A 19,815-nucleotide genomic window follows, 5' to 3' on the forward strand; every position below is an offset into this window, starting at 1 on the left:
GTCAATTCTTGGAGCGGACAGCCACTGAGAGCAGAGGCACGTGAGCCCTCCCATAGAGAAACAGTATCACACTGAGGCTGGCGGGATTCCTCGGCAGAACTCTGCCGACTTAACTCCGTGTGAACTAGCCCTTAAAATGAAATATTTTGAACACGTGCATGAACAATTGCCTTCAAAAGTCTATCGGGGGTAGGGTAGCCTTATAAGACATGGCCAAAAGACGATAAATGGCTAGACTGTAGATAATCGGCACCAGACATAGCAGCTACGTGGAGGGCACAATAGTAGTGTAAAAGCAGCCCAAGTAGTAGGGAGACAGAAGAACACAGTATGGATCAGACTACAAAGGGTTCGTAGTCTGTTACCATGGAGACGTGTAGACCTGCCCAAACTGTAGGAGCCAATAGGAATTTTGAGTAAATTTTACTTTAAGACCTATTGCAGAGGTTCTTTACTATTTCCTATAAAGTGTAGTGATACAGTGCCGGCACTTTCTACACACGCCGCTTCCACCTGTCCTTATTATAGCTCTGCCGTGTCCATGACCAGAAACCAAACCCGTTGTGTCAGACTAAATTGTCCAATAAAAGTTGCTGCTAAATCCTAAAACATTTCCTAAACAGACTGAAGTCATCTAATTTTTATTTCGGGAAGATCTTGGCACCGACTCAGGACGATCCCCATCTGCTCCTCGCCTCACGTGTAAACAAGGCACCGTGTGATCTCCGGGAGGCGCCTGCACCATCGCAGAGGAATGCTTGCCTTTTACCCATTAATTGGCACCGTGGCCCTGACCCCTGGTGGCCGCCCATAACACCTGGCCATAGGATAGGCTCATTAAACTCTGCTACATCTCCCTCCCTGGCTGCTGACCTCCGCCAACAGAGATGGGCGCCTTCCAGCAATGTACGGAGCCCGGCCAATAACATGAGGCCGCGCAGAAAAATAAAAACGAAAATACAGCGAAGAACGTAGCCGATCAAGGGAGGAAAGGCCAAGGAGCAGGTTGAACGACGTGACTGCTCTCCCCCTGGGTGAGATCACAAAGCAGCTGCATCCGCTGTGCATCCATCATCTCCCAAACAATCTGATTCTAGTTATAGGGGGGGGGGGGGGGGGGGGGGGGGGGAGGAGATGCGACGTCCCCCCACCATACATAGAGGCTGTGGATGGACGGTCAGGATAAAACTATTACACACCATCCCACTGCAAAACCAATAGCCCATTATGGAGCTTCCACAGCAAAGAGCCAGAGCAAAGCCTTTGGAGAACTACAACTCCTAGCTAAAATGTATAGCAAAAAAATAAATTTGATTTACATGGGAGCCGTAATGCCTTAATTCTCCTGTGGTGGCGCTGCAGAGAAACCAAACACAGTGGTGCCTTGGATTAGGAGCATAATTCGTTCCGGAGCGGCGCTTGTAATCCAAATCTACTTTTACACCAAAGCAAATTTTCTCATAAGAAATAACTAATATGAAGACAATTGGTTCCACACCCCAAAATAATGATTTTTTTTTATTCAGCATGTGGTGTATAATGTATAGTAAGAGCATAAACCTGATAAAGCAGCAGTTTGTAGATGGAACTGCAGATCCCCATAATGCAGTAGCGTAGTACAACAGGCTAGAATAGAGAAGCAGGGCTGCTGTCAGAGGTTTGTGTGGTCCCATGACAGCAATGGGGAAGGGGTGTGTGTTCAGCATGGACCAATCAGGAAGTGAGAATCACAGAGCTGTGCAGGAGGACAGTGACAGAAACTTTATATACAGCAGTGTGAGTGGCTGAGTGTGAGTGCAGGCACATTATAGCAGCAGTGTGAGTGGCTGAGTGTAAGTGCAGGCACATTATAGCAGGAATGGAGAGGATGGGAAACAGGGCTGAGAGATCTGCCATTAGTTGGAAGGTGAGGGAGACTTCCTGGGTCAGAGTACAGGGCTGTAGACCCCGCTATACAGACCATGCCCCTCCTCTACTCCCCCTCCCACCCAGTACAGGGAGCTCTTACACAAAGCAATGCTCTTACACCAAGAACTGTCCCTTCTTGCAAAATGATCCTAATCCAAGTTACTCTTAAATTGAGGTACCACTATACTTGATATCAGATCACTAGGTTAAAGCAGATCACTTTGATCAGCTGATCGAGATCCAGAAGGGTGGAGATTTTTAATAGAAGTAAATTACAAATCTATATAAACTACCTATAAATCTCCAGTCTTCCAGTACTTGTCATCATCAGCTGCTGTATGTCCTGCAGGAGGTGGTGTATTCTTTCCAGTCTGACACAGTGCTCTCTGCTGCCACCTCTGTCCATGTCAGGAACTGTCCAGAGCAGTAGCAAATCCCCATAGAAAACCTCTCCTACTCTGGACAGTTCCTGACATGGACAGAGGTGGCAGCAGAGAGCACTGTGTCAGACTGGAAAGAATACTCCACTTCCTGCCGGGCATACAAAAGCTGATAAGTACTGGAAAACTTGAGTTGTTTTTTTTTTTATAGAAGTAACTTACAAATCTCTGGCACTAGTTGATCTATAAAGGAAAACATTTCTTGCTGGACTAACCCTTTAAAAAGGAGCTGGCCAAACAATCAGAAAGACATGACTACTTTCTTCCAGATACAGCAGCACACCAGTCTACTGGTTATACCGAATATTGCATCTCAGTTTTCATGAAACGAAAAGAGCCGAGGAGCAATACCACACACAACCTGCAGACAGGTGTGGCGCTGTTCCGGTAAGCGACGGCCTTGTTCCCCTAATTTTGCACAAATAAATTCAAGATAGAGGTCCAGGGGCATTGCTGACCATTACCCAGCAGCCATAGCTCATCAATGTTTCCAGACATGGAGATAAGAGGGAGTAATAGTCTGGATGGAGACTCCATATCATCCCCAACCATCGCTTGTTTGGGGTGGAGACGGCCTCCAGGCTGCGGCAGATCTGGCTCATAAGGTGCCTAGAGACAGTAGCCGTCATCAGCCATCCCTCCCATACACATGTATGCATGGTTCTCAATGTGGGGAGAGTAGCATAAGCCGCTGCCAGAAACCTCTAGCGGCGGCTTATCTCCCCTTAGATCAGGAAGCATCGGGCATGACGAAATTAACAGCTTCAGCCAACTCTGCTGTAATAATGTGTATGTGCAATACCCCTTAAAGGGGTTATCCGGAATTAGAAAAACATCACCGCTTCTTGCAGAAAAAGCGCCACACTTGTGCTCAGGTTGTGTGCAGTACTGCAGCTCACTTCCATTAAGGTCAATGGAGGGAAGTAATAACACAAACAACCTGAGGACAGGGGTGGCGCTGTTTGTTGAAGGAAGCAGCTAAATTCTTCTAATCCTCCTGAGCTTTAGGACCGGGCTATGACTGTCACAATAAGTATCGCTGAGTCTGATATAATCCTACGATTTCACAAGACTCCGGCATCGGGATTGCAAAACCTGGTGCACTGTCCCTTTAATGTAAAGATCAGCGTCACGTCATAGTGAGAGGGTGTTATGGTAATACACGTCTGTCAGAACCTGCAGACTCCATCCTGAGCGTAAACATCAGGTCATGGCGAGATAGTCTGCACCAGCCGAGACGCTGCAGATCATCACCATGGGAGCCAGAGGATTCCACTGTAAGCAGCTCTGCTCATCCTGAGCCTCCTGGTTCCTGAACAGAACACCAGAACTGCAATAAAGACCAACTCCCGATAGGATGGGCAGGAAACCTTATCCCTGCGATCACTGTATGACCATGGCAAAACTACAACTCCCAGCATGCCCTGACAGACCTGCTGGGGGCTGTAGTCATGCAATAAGTAGAGTACACTGGGGGGTGTTGGCTGTAGCTTTCCACTAGGCCAAGTACGCTGTGTGTGTGTGGGGGGGGGGGAAGAGACTAGAATCTTGCACTAAGTAGAGGATCCAGGGGGCTATAGTCTTGCACTAGGCCGAGCATGTTGGGGGCTATAGTCTTGCACTAGGCTGAGCACGCTTAGGGGGCTATAGTCTTGCACTAGGCCGAGCATGTTGGGGCCTATAGTCTTGCACTAGGCAGAGCGCGCTCAGGGGGCGTTAGTCTTGCACTAGGCCGAGCGCGCTCAGGGGGCTATAGTCTTGCACTAGGCTGAGCACGCTCAGGGGGCTATGGTCTTGCACTAGGCCGAGCATGTTGGGGGCTATAGTCTTGCACTAGGCTGAGCGCACTTAGGGGGATATAGTCTTGCACTAGGCAGAGCGCGCTCAGGGGGCTATTAGTCTTGCACGCCGAGTGTCCCATGGCAATGCTGCCTAACCTGTTGCGGTCCAGCGGAGGACATGCTGGAATGTGTAGTTTCGCCGGGAGAGACACAGGTGGTTTATAGCAATGTTACCCAACCTGTAGCTTGTAACTATTGCTAAACTACAACCCCCAGCATGGAGGAGTGACAGCCAGAGGCAGCTGGGGGTTGTGCAACACACACAGAAATCTGTGGCTTTCCAGCTGTTACATCCAGATAGGGGCATGCTGGGATTTGTAGTCTTGCAGCAGGTGAAGAGGTGCAGCAATGTTACAGTTTGTGGCTCAGCAGGCCGCCGCCGCCATTCTGGGACTTGTAGTACTGCAACAGATGGTTGGGGATCACTGTTCTACTCAGATCTAGGTGACAATTGAAACCTGTCAGGATATGACGGGAGTTGTAGTTTTGCACCAGATGGAGAGCGACTAATGGTGGAAGACACTGACAGCCGCACAGATGGTCGCTCCCTGAAGGGGCCAGAAATTCCTGAAGAATCGGTCAAGGAAGTCTAACTAAAAACAGCAGCGTCCGTACAATGTAGAGTGCGGATACCGGGGGGGAGAGGTGGTATACAGATCACATGGGAGGTATACAGAACATGCAGCATCCGTATAGTGTAGAGTGCGGATACCAGGGGACGTATACAGATCACAAAGCGTCCGTACAGTGCAGATCCCGGGGGAGGTATACAGATCACATGGGAGGTATACAGAAGCAGCAGAAAGAGGAGAGGACGTACACAGATTGACAGAACAAGCAGGGAAAGTTTCCATAAGAATCCTCTGCCCCATTGAATATACAGGATCCGAAGAGAAGGGGGGGGGGGGGGGGGGGGGGGATGGGGGAAGGTTTGGGGCGGCCATTGTTCCCATAGAGCATCTAATCCCGGCTGCAGGAAAATGGGGCTTTTGTCTTCTATAGAGAAAGTGCACAATGGCCCAAAGAGGAGGGGAGGGCGAGGGGGGAGCGAGGAGGGCGAGATCACAGGGACCCCATCACAATGACACCCCGGGAACAGGGGGGCCGCAGCTCAATGACCGGAGGTAGCCGGCCCAGGATTAACCGCTTCACCGCCAGCCAAGGACTGCAACACTGCTGAGCTGCCCGACAGGAGGGGACGGACAGGCACAGAAAGGGTTAAGAGGGGGAGAGATTAAAGGATGGATGACGACCCCCCATCTCTACACCTTGGGGGTCCACAGTCCTTCCACATAGCAGAAATATACTAAGGAAACGAGCCGACTGCTACTCAAGACACAAACTCCTACTATAATAAAGCTCACAGGCCATGATGGGAGTTGTAGTTTCCCAACATTTATCCCCATTGGTAACACTAAGGTTTATACCGTATTAAGTTGAAAGGGACCTGATATCTGCACCGAGCGAGAGGACGGGAGACATCCAGCTCTATAGATACACATAGTACAACCGCTCCTACACACACAGCCAGGTGGTCATACATATATAATGGTGCGAGGAGCGAGAGAGCCTCAATAATTCACGAGACCCTGTATACTGCACCACACAGAGGAAACCAGGAGGATACAGGGCGCTGACAGATTCCTGCACATAGGGGGCAGTATTATAGTAGTTATATTCCTGTATATAGGAGCAGTATTACAGTAGTTATATTCTTATATATAGGAGCAGTATTATAGTAGTTATATCCCTGTATATAGGGAGCAGTATTATAGTAGTTATATCCCTGTATATAGGGAGCAGTATTATAGTAGTTATATTCTTGTATATAGGAGCAGTATTATAGTAGTTATATTCTTGTATATAGGAGCAGTATTATAGTAGTTATATTCTTATATATAGGAGCAGTATTATAGTAGTTATATTCTTATATATAGGAGCAGTATTATAGTAGTTATATTCTTATATATAGGAGCAGTATTATAGTAGTTATATTCTTATATATAGGAGCAGTATTCTAGTAGTTATATTCTTATATATAGGAGCAGTATTCTAGTAGTTATATTCTTATATATAGGAGCAGTATTCTAGTAGTTATATTCTTATATATAGGAGCAGTATTATAGTAGTTATATTCTTATATATAGGAGCAGTATTATAGTAGTTATATTACTGTATATAGGAGCAGTATTATAGTAGTTATATTCCTGTATATAGGGGCAGTATTATAGTAGTTATATTCCTGCACATAGGGGGCAGTTGTATAGTAGTTATATTCTTGTATATAGGAGCAGTATTTTAGTAGTCATATGGAATATAAAGGAAGATACAGGTGCCTGCACTGTCTGAATACTGCTCAAACAGTGGCTGTGCGCTGGAGTCGGATAAGGGGCTTAAGAAGGTGCACTGATCAATGGCCGTGGTGCTCAAACAGAGACAAGGGCAGGAGTAGTTATATTCCTTTATATATGGAGCAGTATTATAGTAGTTATATTCCTGTATATAGGAGGCAGTATTATATTAGTTATATTCCTGTATATAGGGGGCAGTATTATAGTAGTTATATTCCTGTATATAGGGGCAGTATTATAGTAGTTATATTCCTGTATATAGGGGCAGTATTATAGTAGTTATATTCCTGTATATAGGAGGCAGTATTATAGTAGTTATATTCCTGTATATAGGAGGCAGTATTATAGTAGTTATATTCCTGTATATAGGAGCAGTATTATAGTAGTTATATTCTTATATATAGGAGCAGTATTATAGTAGTTATATTCTTATATATAGGAGCAGTATTATAGTAGTTATATTCTTATATATAGGAGCAGTATTATAGTAGTTATATTCCTGTATATAGGAGCAGTATTATAGTAGTTATATTCTTATATATAGGAGCAGTATTATAGTAGTTATATTCTTGTATATAGGAGCAGTATTATAGTAGTTATATTCCTGTATATAGGAACAGTATTATAGTAGTTATAGCATGTGTACAGTACTACATTTCCCTTAGCACATCATATACATTTTTCTGCAGGTGGCGATAGAGAACACCGGATAGCATGAACATAAACCATTCCTTTATTCTCATTGGGAGGAACCCCCAGCCCCAGGTTAGGTTCGGCAGCAGAATGTTATGTATAAGTGCATATATAACATATAGGAATAATGATGACATGTGAGGATGTTATTCCCAGCTGTGCCTGGATTTGCCCTATAAGACGTGCGGAGAGGAGGCGGCTTTGTTTACGAGCCCATTGTATAGGAGGACCTCGGCCTCCCAGCTGTCTGACAAGATCCATTACAGCAGTGAGTCTCCTCTCAGGCTGAGTCAGGGAAGTGGCACTCCGCTGAGTGTGTAGGAGGAATCCAGCTGCTGCACCCAGGACTACAGGAGAGAGAAGAGGGATGAGGAAGAGAGCAGAAGGGAGGCCACCAGAGCAGCGTGCCAGGGCCGGCCCCCGGGGGCCACCTCTGGCAGTGCACATGTTAATCAGCATATCAGGGAAGTATTTCGGGGCGGCTGTGATCTGACAGGATTTGCTATTTTATAGACTTCTTAAAGTTAATATCTTGCAGCTGTGGAGTCACAAGACGCACAGGGAAGAGGTCTGCCCCAAGCCCACCTTCCCCCTCCACCACACCCCAGATCAACAGCCCCCAAACTACTACTCCCAGCAGACAACGCTCTACAGAACTAGGCCCACCATGTAGGAGCCACAAGTGCTGGCAGAGGGACAGTCACCCAGCTGGCCCAGATTCCTGAAGGGTCGGCTCAGGGGATGAGTCATATAGGTCACCCAGCTTTCCCAGGAGCAGATATACCCAATAACCCAGTGCAGTCATCCCTATTGTATTTATGATGTGGTTAGTTCAGGTCACTGGGTCCATGGTACAAGTGGGACATCCGGCCGCACAAATGCCACATGCCCCAGATCCAGTCAGACAGTGTCAGCTCTTATTAGTGACACAATGGGATGACACAGGACTAAATCCCCGACAAGACAGGCAGCCATCACAGGCTGAACACCACCAAGACATCCTGTATCATACTCCAGAGCTGCACTCACTATTGTGCTGGTGAGGTCACTGTGTACATACATTACATTACTGATCCTGAGTTACATCCTGTATTATACTCCAGAGCTGCACTCACTATTGTGCTGGTGACGCCACTGGCAGAATAGTTAGTGCAGCTCTGGAGTATAATACAGGATGTAACTCAGGATCAGTAATGTAATGTATGTACACAGTGACCCCACCAGCAGAATAGTGAGTGCAGCTCTGGAGTATAATACAGGATGTAACTCAGGATCAGTAATGTAATGTATGTACACAGTGACCCCACCAGCAGAATAGTGAGTGCAGCTCTGGAGTATAATACAGGATGTAACTCAGGATCAGTAATGTAATGTATGTACACAGTGACCCCACCAGCAGAATAGTGAGTGCAGCTCTGGAGTATAATACAGGATATACAACACCATATTGATGTTCCCATCACAACAAATCAATCCTCTGCAGGGTCCCCGGAGCCTCCATGTTACGTTGCCATCACTGCAGTGTCTGTTCCTGTACACTATACATGCAGTCTCTTCTGGTCACATGACACATATAGGAGCTCTGCTTGCAGTCAGTGTACAGTCACACACACCCTACCACCTCTCTCATAGAGGCATCTGATATAGTTATATCCAATCATATGAACTACAGCACACTGATACAGTGTACCAAGTCTCCTGCTGTTGATGGTCACCGATGATCCCAGCAGGACATGAATTGCTCCAGTGATGGATGGCAGTGCTGACAGATCTATTGATTTTGGTTGGGGGGGGGGGGGATCCAGATCTGTAGGCTGTGAGCAGGAGCGACCCCGCAGGGCTCGTATCATCTCCTTGGCCATATTCTGCATCTACCCTCCACACATCTGCTCACAGGCGGTATACGCTCCCCGGCAGCTGCAGAGTACAGCTCTGGGCTCCTCACACCAACATACCGCAAACCCCTCACCACTTCCTTACCCCAACATTATATAACCCACATTACACCTGGGCACCGGCCGAGAGGTGAGATCCTGACACTGCTGACCCCACCGCACCGGGAGCCCCCAGAGACTGACCCCCATCATGTATCACATCACTTATCCTGGATTACACTCCAGAGCTGAACTCACTATTCTGCTGGTGGGGGCACTGTGTACATACATTACTGATCCTGAGTTACATCCTGTATTATACCCAAGAGCTGAACTCACTATTCTGCTGGTGGGGTGATGTATATTATGGATCAGTAATGTAATGTATGTACACAGTGACCCCACCAGCAGAATAGTGAGTGCAGCTCTGGAGTATAATACAGGATGTAACTCAGGATCAGTAATGTAATGTATGTACACAGTGACTCCACCAGCAGAATAGTGAGTGCAGCTCTGGGGTGTAATACAGGATGTAACTCAGGATCAGTAATGTATGTACACAGTGACCCCACCAGCAGAATAGTGATTGCAGCTCTGGAGTATAATACAGGATAAATAACATATAAGCAGTGTCATTATATATATATATATATATATATATATATATATATAGTAGCTCACACTTCTCCTATATATCAGCTCACACCTACAGCAGCAGAGGACAGCACCATATACACATCAGGGGTCACACATCGCCCCCCTGCCCCTCCAGGTCTGTGGTCAGTGACAGCCACCATATTCCCAGGATCACCTATAGGGGGGGCACCAGGCACAGGGATGGGGTCTGCTCCCCACACACCATGTACTGGGGTACATACACCCCTCACCATAGAGCAGACAGAGGGGAAGCCATAATGGGGTCACCTCCCCCCTACACCCCCAGTATACACAATGCTGGGCCCCCATGTACACCCCCAGAGGTGAGGGCCCCCTCCCAGCATGCACTGCCGGGACCCCAGGCACCCCGTGGAGTGGCCCCGCACCTTGTTGAAGGCGAAGAGCTCCTGCTTGATCTTCTCCCTCTGGGGGTCGTGCCCCTGCCGCCTGAAGCGAAACTTCATCATCTTGTCCGGCTCCCGGAGCTCACACCGCCGCCACAGCCGCTCTCCGCATCCAGCGCTCACTCACACAAGCGGCCGGGCAACTTGATCCAGCCCGGGCTGTGATTGACGCGCCGCTCAGCCAATCACAGCCGCCGGATCCTGACTCCGCTCTCTACGGGCAATCTGGCAGCCGCAGATTCAGACTGTCAGCGCGCATGCGCAGAGGGGCGCAGGGACTTATGGGAGTTGTAGTTTCTGAGAGAAGTTTGTTATGTCTTCGATTATCAACATCCTGGAGTCGCCTCCCATAGCAGACTGGGAGCCCGTCTACTTTTATTGCACATCTCTCCTTATTACACGGCACTGGTGGTCTCCAGGTGCCCATCATGATTTTCAAATAAAGTTTATTGCAACTGTAATCAAATGTTATATCAATAAAGTTTATTCACTGTATACTGAAAATGTATTCGGCTTGCTAATGCTGTATACTTAGTCTAGTCATTCTTTACAGTCTGCAATATCGATGCTTGCTGTCAGTGAATGGAAATGTTTACATGCAAAGGAGCAGATAATCCCCCAAAGTGTGGTGAAACTACAACTCCCAGCATGCACAGAGCCAACAGCTGTCCACACATGCTGGGAGTTGTAGTATAGCAAGAGCTTGAGAGCTACAGGCATGCTGGGAGTTGTAGTTTTGCAAAACCAGGATTAGTACTTATGCCATAAGAAATGTGACTGCTAGTGCATGATGGGAGTTGTAGTACTGCAAGACCACTGCCTCAAAGTGAATGGAGACCCTAGACCAGAGAATGCATGATGGGAGTTATCCAGGGGTGTCACACTCAGGCTGTACAGCTGTGCAAAACTACAACTCCCATCATGCATGGACGGCCAACGCTGTAGCCAGGCATGATGGGAGTTGTAGTTTTGTAACAGCTGGATGACACCTGTTTGATAGACAATGCAGCCATCCTGGAGCCCCTACACTTGTTGTTTGGAATAGAAGGTCCTGCTAGTGGTCAGAAGTGGTACTGCACCCCTGACCACAGAACTGGCTGATAGCAGAGAACAATAGCTGTCACTGGATTAACCTTATGGCTCCTTTCTGGATTTTTCCCTCTGCTTTGCTCATAGATGTGGGGGTCGGTGTAGGGACTGTGCAGCTGCGGGGTCCTGACCTCTAATACACCCCCTATCCTGCCATAAGAACAAATGACTTCCATCTCCGCTTCACAGATTCATGAGAAACAGATCGCCGCGAAACGTGCGAAGAGGACGCTGCCAGATTGTGGCACATCCGCCCCGACTTACACGCTGTGGAACGTGCAGGCTGCTGAGAACAGGGTGTCCATGCTGTAAAAAGAGGGGCACACTTTATTTAAAGGGGTACTCCAGCGAAAATCTTTCTCTTTCAAATCAACTGGTTTCAGAAAGTTATATAGATTTGTAATTTATTTCTATTTAAAATCTTCACTCTTCTAGTACTTATCAACTACTGTATGCCCTGCAGGAAGTGGTGTATTCTTTCCAGTCTGACACAGTGCTCTCTGCTGCCACCTATGTCCATGTCAGGAACTGTCCAGAGCAGTAGCAAATCCCCATAGAAAATCTCTCCTGCTCTGGACAGTTCCTGACATGGACAGAGGTGGCAGCAGAGAGCACTGTGTCAGACTGGAAAGAATCCACCACTTCCTGCAGAGCATACAGCAGCTGATAAGTACTGGAAGGCTGGAGATTTTTAAATAGAAATAAATTACAAATCTATATACATTTTTGAAACCAGTTGATTTTAAAGAGAAAGATTTTCGCTGGAGTACCCCCTTTTATCCCCCCTTACAGTATTATAAGTATAGCTGGGTGAAAATGTGGCCTTTGTTATGGCTCCCAAGGGTCTCACCCAGCTTTACCAGGCTCCTGAAAGGCAAATCCTACCAGTTACATAAGCAAAGTCTGAGTTTGATCAATATCCTTAAAAATTGGCCGATAACAGTAATGGTAGGAGGGGGCCCTGGTACAGAAGTTGCCCCTCCATAGTCCATCTAATTCATAAGATTTTGTGGACAGACGTAGTTGACCAAAAAAATCTTTTAAATCAACTGGTCCCAGAAAGTGGCCATGTTTTTGTAGCGCTGGATAACCCCTTTAAAAATTTCCAGTCTTCCAGTACTTATCAGCTGCCATATGCTCTGCAGGAAGTGGTGTATTCTCTCTAGTCTGACACAGTGCTCTCTGCTGCCACCTCTGTCCATGTCAGGAACTGTCCAGAGCTGCAGCAAATCCCCATAGAAAACCTCTCCTGCTCTCCAGACTGGAAAGAATACACCACTTTCTGCGGAACATGCAGCAGCTGATAAGTACTGGAAGTAAATTACAAATCTATATAACTTACTGGCAGCGGAGAAAATATTTTGGTGAACAGTTCTTTCCCTAGTGGTCACAAGTGGTACTGCAGCCATGGTCATACATACATAGGACATATAGGCCCAGTCCCCACAGCGCCCTCCTCTTGTTGCTTTAGGGTATTGCAGTCTGATGATATACGGTATTATCTTGTCAGTACATAGTTATAGCCACCATGCCCGTCCCCATTATATGTGTCAGGCTCCCGAAACCCTCGCAGGATGGCGGCCGCCCTGTCACTATGCCAGCGTTATCACAGATCTGTTTTTACTTTGAAGACACCAGACGTACAATGGAACAATAGTCTTGTGATTTCCTTCCACGTGTCATCTCGTGAATCATATACGCGTCCTGTTTGCAGAATCGCAGAACCTCGCGGACCAAGGAGCAGACAAACGTTTCTTACACTTCATCGGGGAGATTTATCATCCATGGTGTAAAGTGAAACTGGCTCAGTCGCCCCTAGCAACCAATTAGATTCCACCTTTCATTCCTCACAGACTCTTTGGAAAATAAAAGGTGGAATCTGATTGGTTGCTAGGGGCAACTGGGCCAATTCTACTTTACACCATTTTGAAAAATCTCCCCCATAGTTCCCATAACTGTGGACAAGTATATGTAAATCTGACTGGATCAGTGCTACCTAATCAGTGGCTCTGTAGTTATTGCAGCACTACAACTCCCAGTATGTCCTAGCAGCCTGTGCCAGAATTTTGTAATTTACTTCTATTAAAAAATCTCACGCCTTCTAATACTTATCAACTACTGTATGTCCTGCAGGAAGTGGTGTATTCTTTCCAGTCTGACACAGTGCTCTCTGCTGCCACCTCTGTCCATGTCAGGAACTGTCCAGAGCAGGAGAGGTTTTCTATGAGGATTTGCTGCTGCTCTGGACAGTTCCTGACATGGACAGAGGTGGCAGCAGAGAGCACTGTGTCAGACTGGAAAGAATACACCACTTCCTGCAGGACATACAGCAGTTGAAAGACGTGAGATTTTTAAAGGGGTTATCTACAAAAACATGGCTACTTTTCCCCCTACTCTTGTCTCCAGTTCAGGTGTGGTTTGCAATTAAAGGGGTTATCCAGCGCTACAAAAACATGGCCACTTTTCCCCCTACTGTTGTCTCCAGTTCAGGTGCGGTTTGCAATTAAGCTCCATTTACTTCAATGGAACTGAGTTTGAAAACCCCACCCAAACTGGAGACAACAGTAGGGGGAAAGTGGCCATGTTTTTATAGCACTGGATAACCCCTTTAAGCTCCATTTACTTCAATGGAACTGAGTTCCAAACCCCACCCAATCTGGAGACGAGAGGGGAAAAAGTGGCCGTGTTTTTGTAGCCCTGGATAACCCCTTTAAATTGAAGTAAATAACAATTTACTTAACTCTATTTAACTTTCTGACACTAGTTGATTTGAAAAGAAAAAAAAAATGCCGGAGTTCCCCTTTAACCAGACATGATTAAACCAACATTCCCTTACCTGAGACTTTCCATCATTTACAAAACTACAACTCTCATCATGTTCTGACAACCCTCACCTGTCACCTAGATCTGAGTAGACAAGTATTCGCCAAGCTGTGTCTCTTCAGCTTTTGCAGTACTACAACTCTCAGCATGCCCTGAAAGCTTCCGGCTGTCAACTGTATCTGACAACTGAAGTATGACAGGTGGGAGATGACCGCACTACAATGTCTGTATGCAGCTCTGATGGAGACGTTAGATTGTCAGCTCTTCAGTCTAGACCAGGGATGGGGAACCTTCGGCCCTCCAGCTGTTGCAAAACTACAATTCCCATCATGCCTGGACAGCCGAAGCTAAAGCTTCGGCTGTCCAGGCATGATGGGAATTGTAGTTTTGCAACAGCTGGAGGGCCGAAGGTTCCTCATCCCTGGTCTATATTGATTGTCAGCTCTTCAGTCTAGATTGATTGTCAGCTCTTGATATCAGCGTCAGGATCAGATGTTTGCCGGGATTGGTCCCTCCTTCTTCCTGTAGTCGTCCCTCGTGAGGACAACATCTGCAGCTGATTAAACGTGCAGCAATTATAAGAGACGAAGAAAAATAAGATAACCGGCTCTGAAAATTCCTTGCGGTTTCCTTCAATTTCCAGTTTACCCACCGTGACTCGCGATCGGCCGCCGTCCAGGTCCTCGACGCTGAACGTCCTCCATCCTTAGGATCATTGGGAAACAGAGCGTTCCCCTAAACCAGACAATATATCTCCAGCTGCTTCATAGTTCCGTCCGTTCCTGGGAAAGCTGGGTGACGGATCACGCAGCCAGCATATCGGCTCCTATAGGGGGCGTCACCCAGCTTTCCCAGACTCCTGAACAACAAATCTGTCTAGTTAGGTGGGTAAGAGAACAGGGTCACTGGGTAGAAGAGACATTCAGGGGTCTGGGAGAGCTGGATGACATCCTTAGAGGGGCTTGGATCCATATATACGTTATAAGTCGTACATGAGACTGTCACAGGCAATTTGTAACCTTTAATCCATCAAATCTGGCTTATCAGTGACTGTAGTGTCACCGTTCTGAGGAGTTAACAGCGCCACCCGGCCTTCAGTTTGTGTGTGGTATTGCAGTTCAGTTCCATTGGCATGAGCAGCGTTGTAATACCACACACAACCTCAAGAGAGGGGTGTCACTGTTTTAAAAAGAAAGCAGCCATGTTTTTCTAGTCCTGGATAATCCCTTTAAGGGTGCATTCACACGTACAGGATCTGCAGCAGATTTGATGTCCTAGAATTGATTTGCTTTTAATCTGCACCATCAAATCTGCACCATCAAATCTGCTGCAGATCCTGTACGTGTGAACGCACCCTAACTTAGGCTGGGTTCACACTACGTATATTTCAGTCAGTATTGTGGTCCTCATATTGCAACCAAAACCAGGAGTGGATTAAAAACACAGAAAGGATCTGTTCACACAATGTTGAAATTGAGTGGGTGGCCGCCATATAATGGCAATTATTTGCTGTTATTTTAAAACAACGGCTGTTATATTGAAATAATGGCCGTTATTTACTGTTATATGGCGGCCATCCACTCAATTTCAACATTGTGTGAACAGATCCTTTCTGTGTTTTTAATCCACTCCTGGTTTTAGTTGCAATATGAGGCCCACAATACTGACTGAAATATACGTAGTGTGAACCCAGCTAAAGTTGTAAGTTCCAATGTGGCCACACTGACAATCAATAGATCCGAGATCTTAAAGGGAACCTGTCACCCCCTGTGTCGGGGTGACAGGCTCCCGACCCCCGGCTACAGCCCCCTATACTCACCTGATCCCGCCGAGTCCCGCTTCTGGATCCGGTCGGGGCTGCAGTGGCTGAGATCTCCGTGACCCGACCGTATCCAGAAGTGGGACCCGGCGGGATCAGGTGAGTATAGGGGGATGTAGCGGGGGGTCGGGAGCCTGTCACCCCGACACGGGGGGTGAAAGGTTCCCTTTAAGGCAACATTGTGGACTCCATGTATATAGGAGCAGACAGAGACCTACATTAGCCCCATGCCCCTTACATCAGTCCGTGGACCTCCATTGATGACATTTGTTGCCTATAGCAACCAATCAGTGCTTAGCTTTTTAAGAGACTCTGTCAGTAGGGTTATGGTGTCCTATCTCAGGGTAGCATAAACTAGTGACAAAGAAGCTGAACAGAATGATGGATCACTTACATTGTTCTGTGCAGCAGATTCTGAGATCTCCTCCTGCATAACATGGACAATAAGTAGTCCTCTCCATTATGTGCATGAGCTCAGTAGTCCTGGATATTCATGAGAAGCAGGAAACTCCGCCCACCAGCTGCTGATTGGCAGTTATCTATCCATGCTGTATATAGGCAGTCAACTGTCAGTCAGCAGCTGGAGGGCGGGGGGAGGGGTGTGGCAAGAATCCTATTCTCCTGCATATTAGGAGAACGGCTGAACAGAATGATGCAAGTAATACACCGATCTGTTCAGCATTTCTGTCACTACTTTATGCTGCCCTCATTTAGGGCAGCATTAACCTAGTGACAGATTCCCTTTAAAGTTTCTAGTCTTACCTAGGATAAACATAGTGACAGATTCCCTTTAACATTCTGCTCTGTGATTAGTTGCTATGGGCAACAAAGGTTTATGAAACCATAGCAACCAATCTTTTCTTTCCAGTCTGACACAGTACTCTCTGCTGCCACCTCTGTCCATGTCTAGAACTGTCCAGAGCAGGAGAGGTTTTCTATGGGGATCTGCTGCTGCTCTGGACAGTTCCTGACATGGACAGAGGTGGCAGCAGAGATCACTGTGTCAGACTGGACAGAATACACCACTTCCTGCAGGACATACAGCAGCTGATAAGTACTGGAAGACTGGAGATTTTTAAATAGAAGTAAATTACAAATCTATATAACTTTCTGAAACCAGTTGATTTCAAAGAAAAAGATTTTTGCCGGAGTGCCCCTTTAATATAGGGAGAAATATCTGGAGATACTGAGCCGCGAAGTTCATCAGAGCCCATCGTGTCCTGACCCCAACCCTAATTTATATAATAAGGGGGATGTTAGGGGCTTTATTAGCTTTAATGACTTGATCTTATAGTCCAGGAGAAGCCGCCAGCATCTGCCGCCAGCCATCTCCGCTGCCATCCGCCAGCTTATAATTAGGTCAGGATGAATCCGTGGTGGCTTCAGCGTCTGAGTCACAGATTAACCCGGTGGATCCTGCACAACGGTCACCAGTCCTGACCACGACACTATCATACTGTATGGCTGTGTTCACACATAGTATTTCCCTCAGTCATTTGGGTGAGTCCAGAACTAGAACTGACAGGGCAACATTATAATACCTGAGATTTCTGGCGTGGATTCCAGCAGCAGCTATTAGGTCATGATGGGAGTTGTAGTTTCCAAACAGCTGGACAGTCTCACACTGCTGTATACACATATGCAGTTATAGTTGTCTGGCGCCACCTAGTGGTGGACCATCCTGATTTCTGGGTCTCAGACACTGGAGATGATCACAGACCGTGCGCTATTTATTGTGTGGTGAACGGACATGCTACTTATATGCTTCAGGCTGGCACAATTACATCCATACCCAATATCCACAGTTTCCGTCATGTCTTACTACATAATTTCTGAAAATTTATAAAAAAACTTTATGAAAATTTAAAAACAAATTCTGACCCCAGTAACTCTTTTTTTCTTCTATACAAAGTTTTACAGGGGCTTATATTTTTTTTTTATTGTTTTTTTTTCTTCTCAGTACAAATTTGCCATTAATCGTACTTGGATGACTTTTTATTTCATTTTTGTGGGATGTGATTAAAAAAACACTTATTTGGCTTTTGGTAGATTTACGGATTAATTATATGTTTAATATATACACATATATAATGGTATGCTGTATGTCGGGCTGTATATATATATATATAATGGTATGCTGGCCTGTGCGTGCGTGTGTGTGTATATATATATATATATATATATATATGTATATAATGGTATGCTGTATGTCGGGCTGTATATATATATATATATATATATATATATATATATATAATGGTATGCTGGCCTGTGCGTGCGTGTGTGTGTGTATATATATATATATATATATATATATATATATATATATATGTATATAATGGTATGCTGTATGTCGGGCTGTAATATATATATATATATATATATATACACACACACAGTGGTACCTTGGTTTAAGAGTAACTTGGTTTAAGAGCGTTTTGGTTCAAGAGCTCACAGTTTTCCAAAATTGTGACTTGGTTTAAGAGCATCGCTTTGGTGTAAGAGCTCCCTGTACTGGGTGGGAGGGGAGTGGGGGAGGGGCATGGTCTGCATAGCATGGTCTACAGCCCAGGAAGTCTCCCTCACCTTCCAAATCATAGCAGATCCACTTCAGGCTGGGGCTTACATCAGGGGACAGGACTGTGGAGGTAATCTCTTCATGGCTGTAACCCCTCTCTCCCCAGACAGAGAGTGCTGCTATACTGTGCCCACATATTCCCATGCTGAACAAACACCCCTTCCCCATTGCTGTCATGTGACCTCTGACAGCTTTCTTGCTTCTCTATTCTAGCATGTTGTACTACGCTACTGCATTATGGGGATCTGCAGCTCCACCCTGTATCTACAAACTGCTGCTGTGTTATCAGGGTTATGTAGTTACTATACATTATACATCACATGCTGATTGTTAAACTATACAGTAACTTATAATATCACATATTCTGCTGTTTCTGAATGTTTGTTTTACATGTTATTCAGAATAATAAATCATTATTTTTGGGGTGTGGAACCAATTATCTGCATTTCAATGATTTCTTATGGGAAAATGTGCTTTCGTTTAAGAGTGGATTTGGATTACAAGCACAGTCCCAGAACCAATTATGCTCGTAATCCAAGGCACCACTGTATATATATATATATATATATATATATATATATATATATATAAAATGGTATGCTGGCCTGTGCGCGAGTGTGTGTGTATATATATATATATATATATATATATATATATATACACACACACATATGTATATAATGGTATGCTGGGCTGTGTGTGTATATATACTAGAGATGAGCGAACAGAGTTCGGGTTTGAGTCCATCCAAACCCGAACGTTCGGTATTTGATTAGCTGGGGCTGCTGTTGGATAAAGCTCTAAGGTTGTCTGGAAAACATGGATACAGCCAATGACTATATCCATGTTTTCCACAGTCTTAGGGCTTTATCCAAGTTCAGCAGCCACCGCTAATCAAATGCCGAAAGTTCGAGTTCAGATGGACTCCAGCATGCTCCAGGTTCGCTCATCTCTAGTTATGAGGTGTCAGAAATCACTACCCCAAAATCCTTCTCTTCTGAAGTCTTTGCTAAGACAGGACTGCCAATATGATACTCGGATAGAGGATTCCTCCTCCCCAGGTGCATTATTTCACATATGGGAACTGCAGTTTCCATTGCTTGGACCACTTCTCTAGTAAAGCTAAATTATTCTCCATATTACTGACACCTCCAGGACTACATGTTCGCTCTTCTCCAATTACCTTTTTTTATACTACATCTCATGAGAATGACTAAAATCTTAGAAGGAAATGTCCTGCAACCAACATGTCCTACCCTGAATAAGGGCCAGAAGTGACCCGTCAGTCATCCAAATAATGTCATGTGACCCTATGGCTGCTGTTTCCTATGATACTTA

At 45.8% G+C, this 19,815-nt stretch overlaps 1 protein-coding gene across 2 annotated transcripts in view; it reads right to left on the reverse strand.

Annotated features, from left to right (window-relative positions):
- Positions 1–10,378, reverse strand: part of LLGL1 (LLGL scribble cell polarity complex component 1) — a 30,175-nt gene extending 19,797 nt beyond the window's left edge. For both annotated transcript variants that reach the window (XM_069984230.1, XM_069984229.1), the window contains exon 1: positions 10,151–10,378. In XM_069984230.1, coding sequence (XP_069840331.1) covers positions 10,151–10,231 — 81 coding nt within the window. In that variant the 5' untranslated portion in view covers positions 10,232–10,378. The remainder of the gene's footprint in view (positions 1–10,150) is intronic.
- Between the last annotated feature and the right edge of the window lie 9,437 nt (positions 10,379–19,815).

This window comes from Dendropsophus ebraccatus, chromosome 9, assembly GCF_027789765.1.
Source record: "Dendropsophus ebraccatus isolate aDenEbr1 chromosome 9, aDenEbr1.pat, whole genome shotgun sequence".
Classification (NCBI taxonomy): Eukaryota; Metazoa; Chordata; class Amphibia; order Anura; family Hylidae; genus Dendropsophus; species Dendropsophus ebraccatus.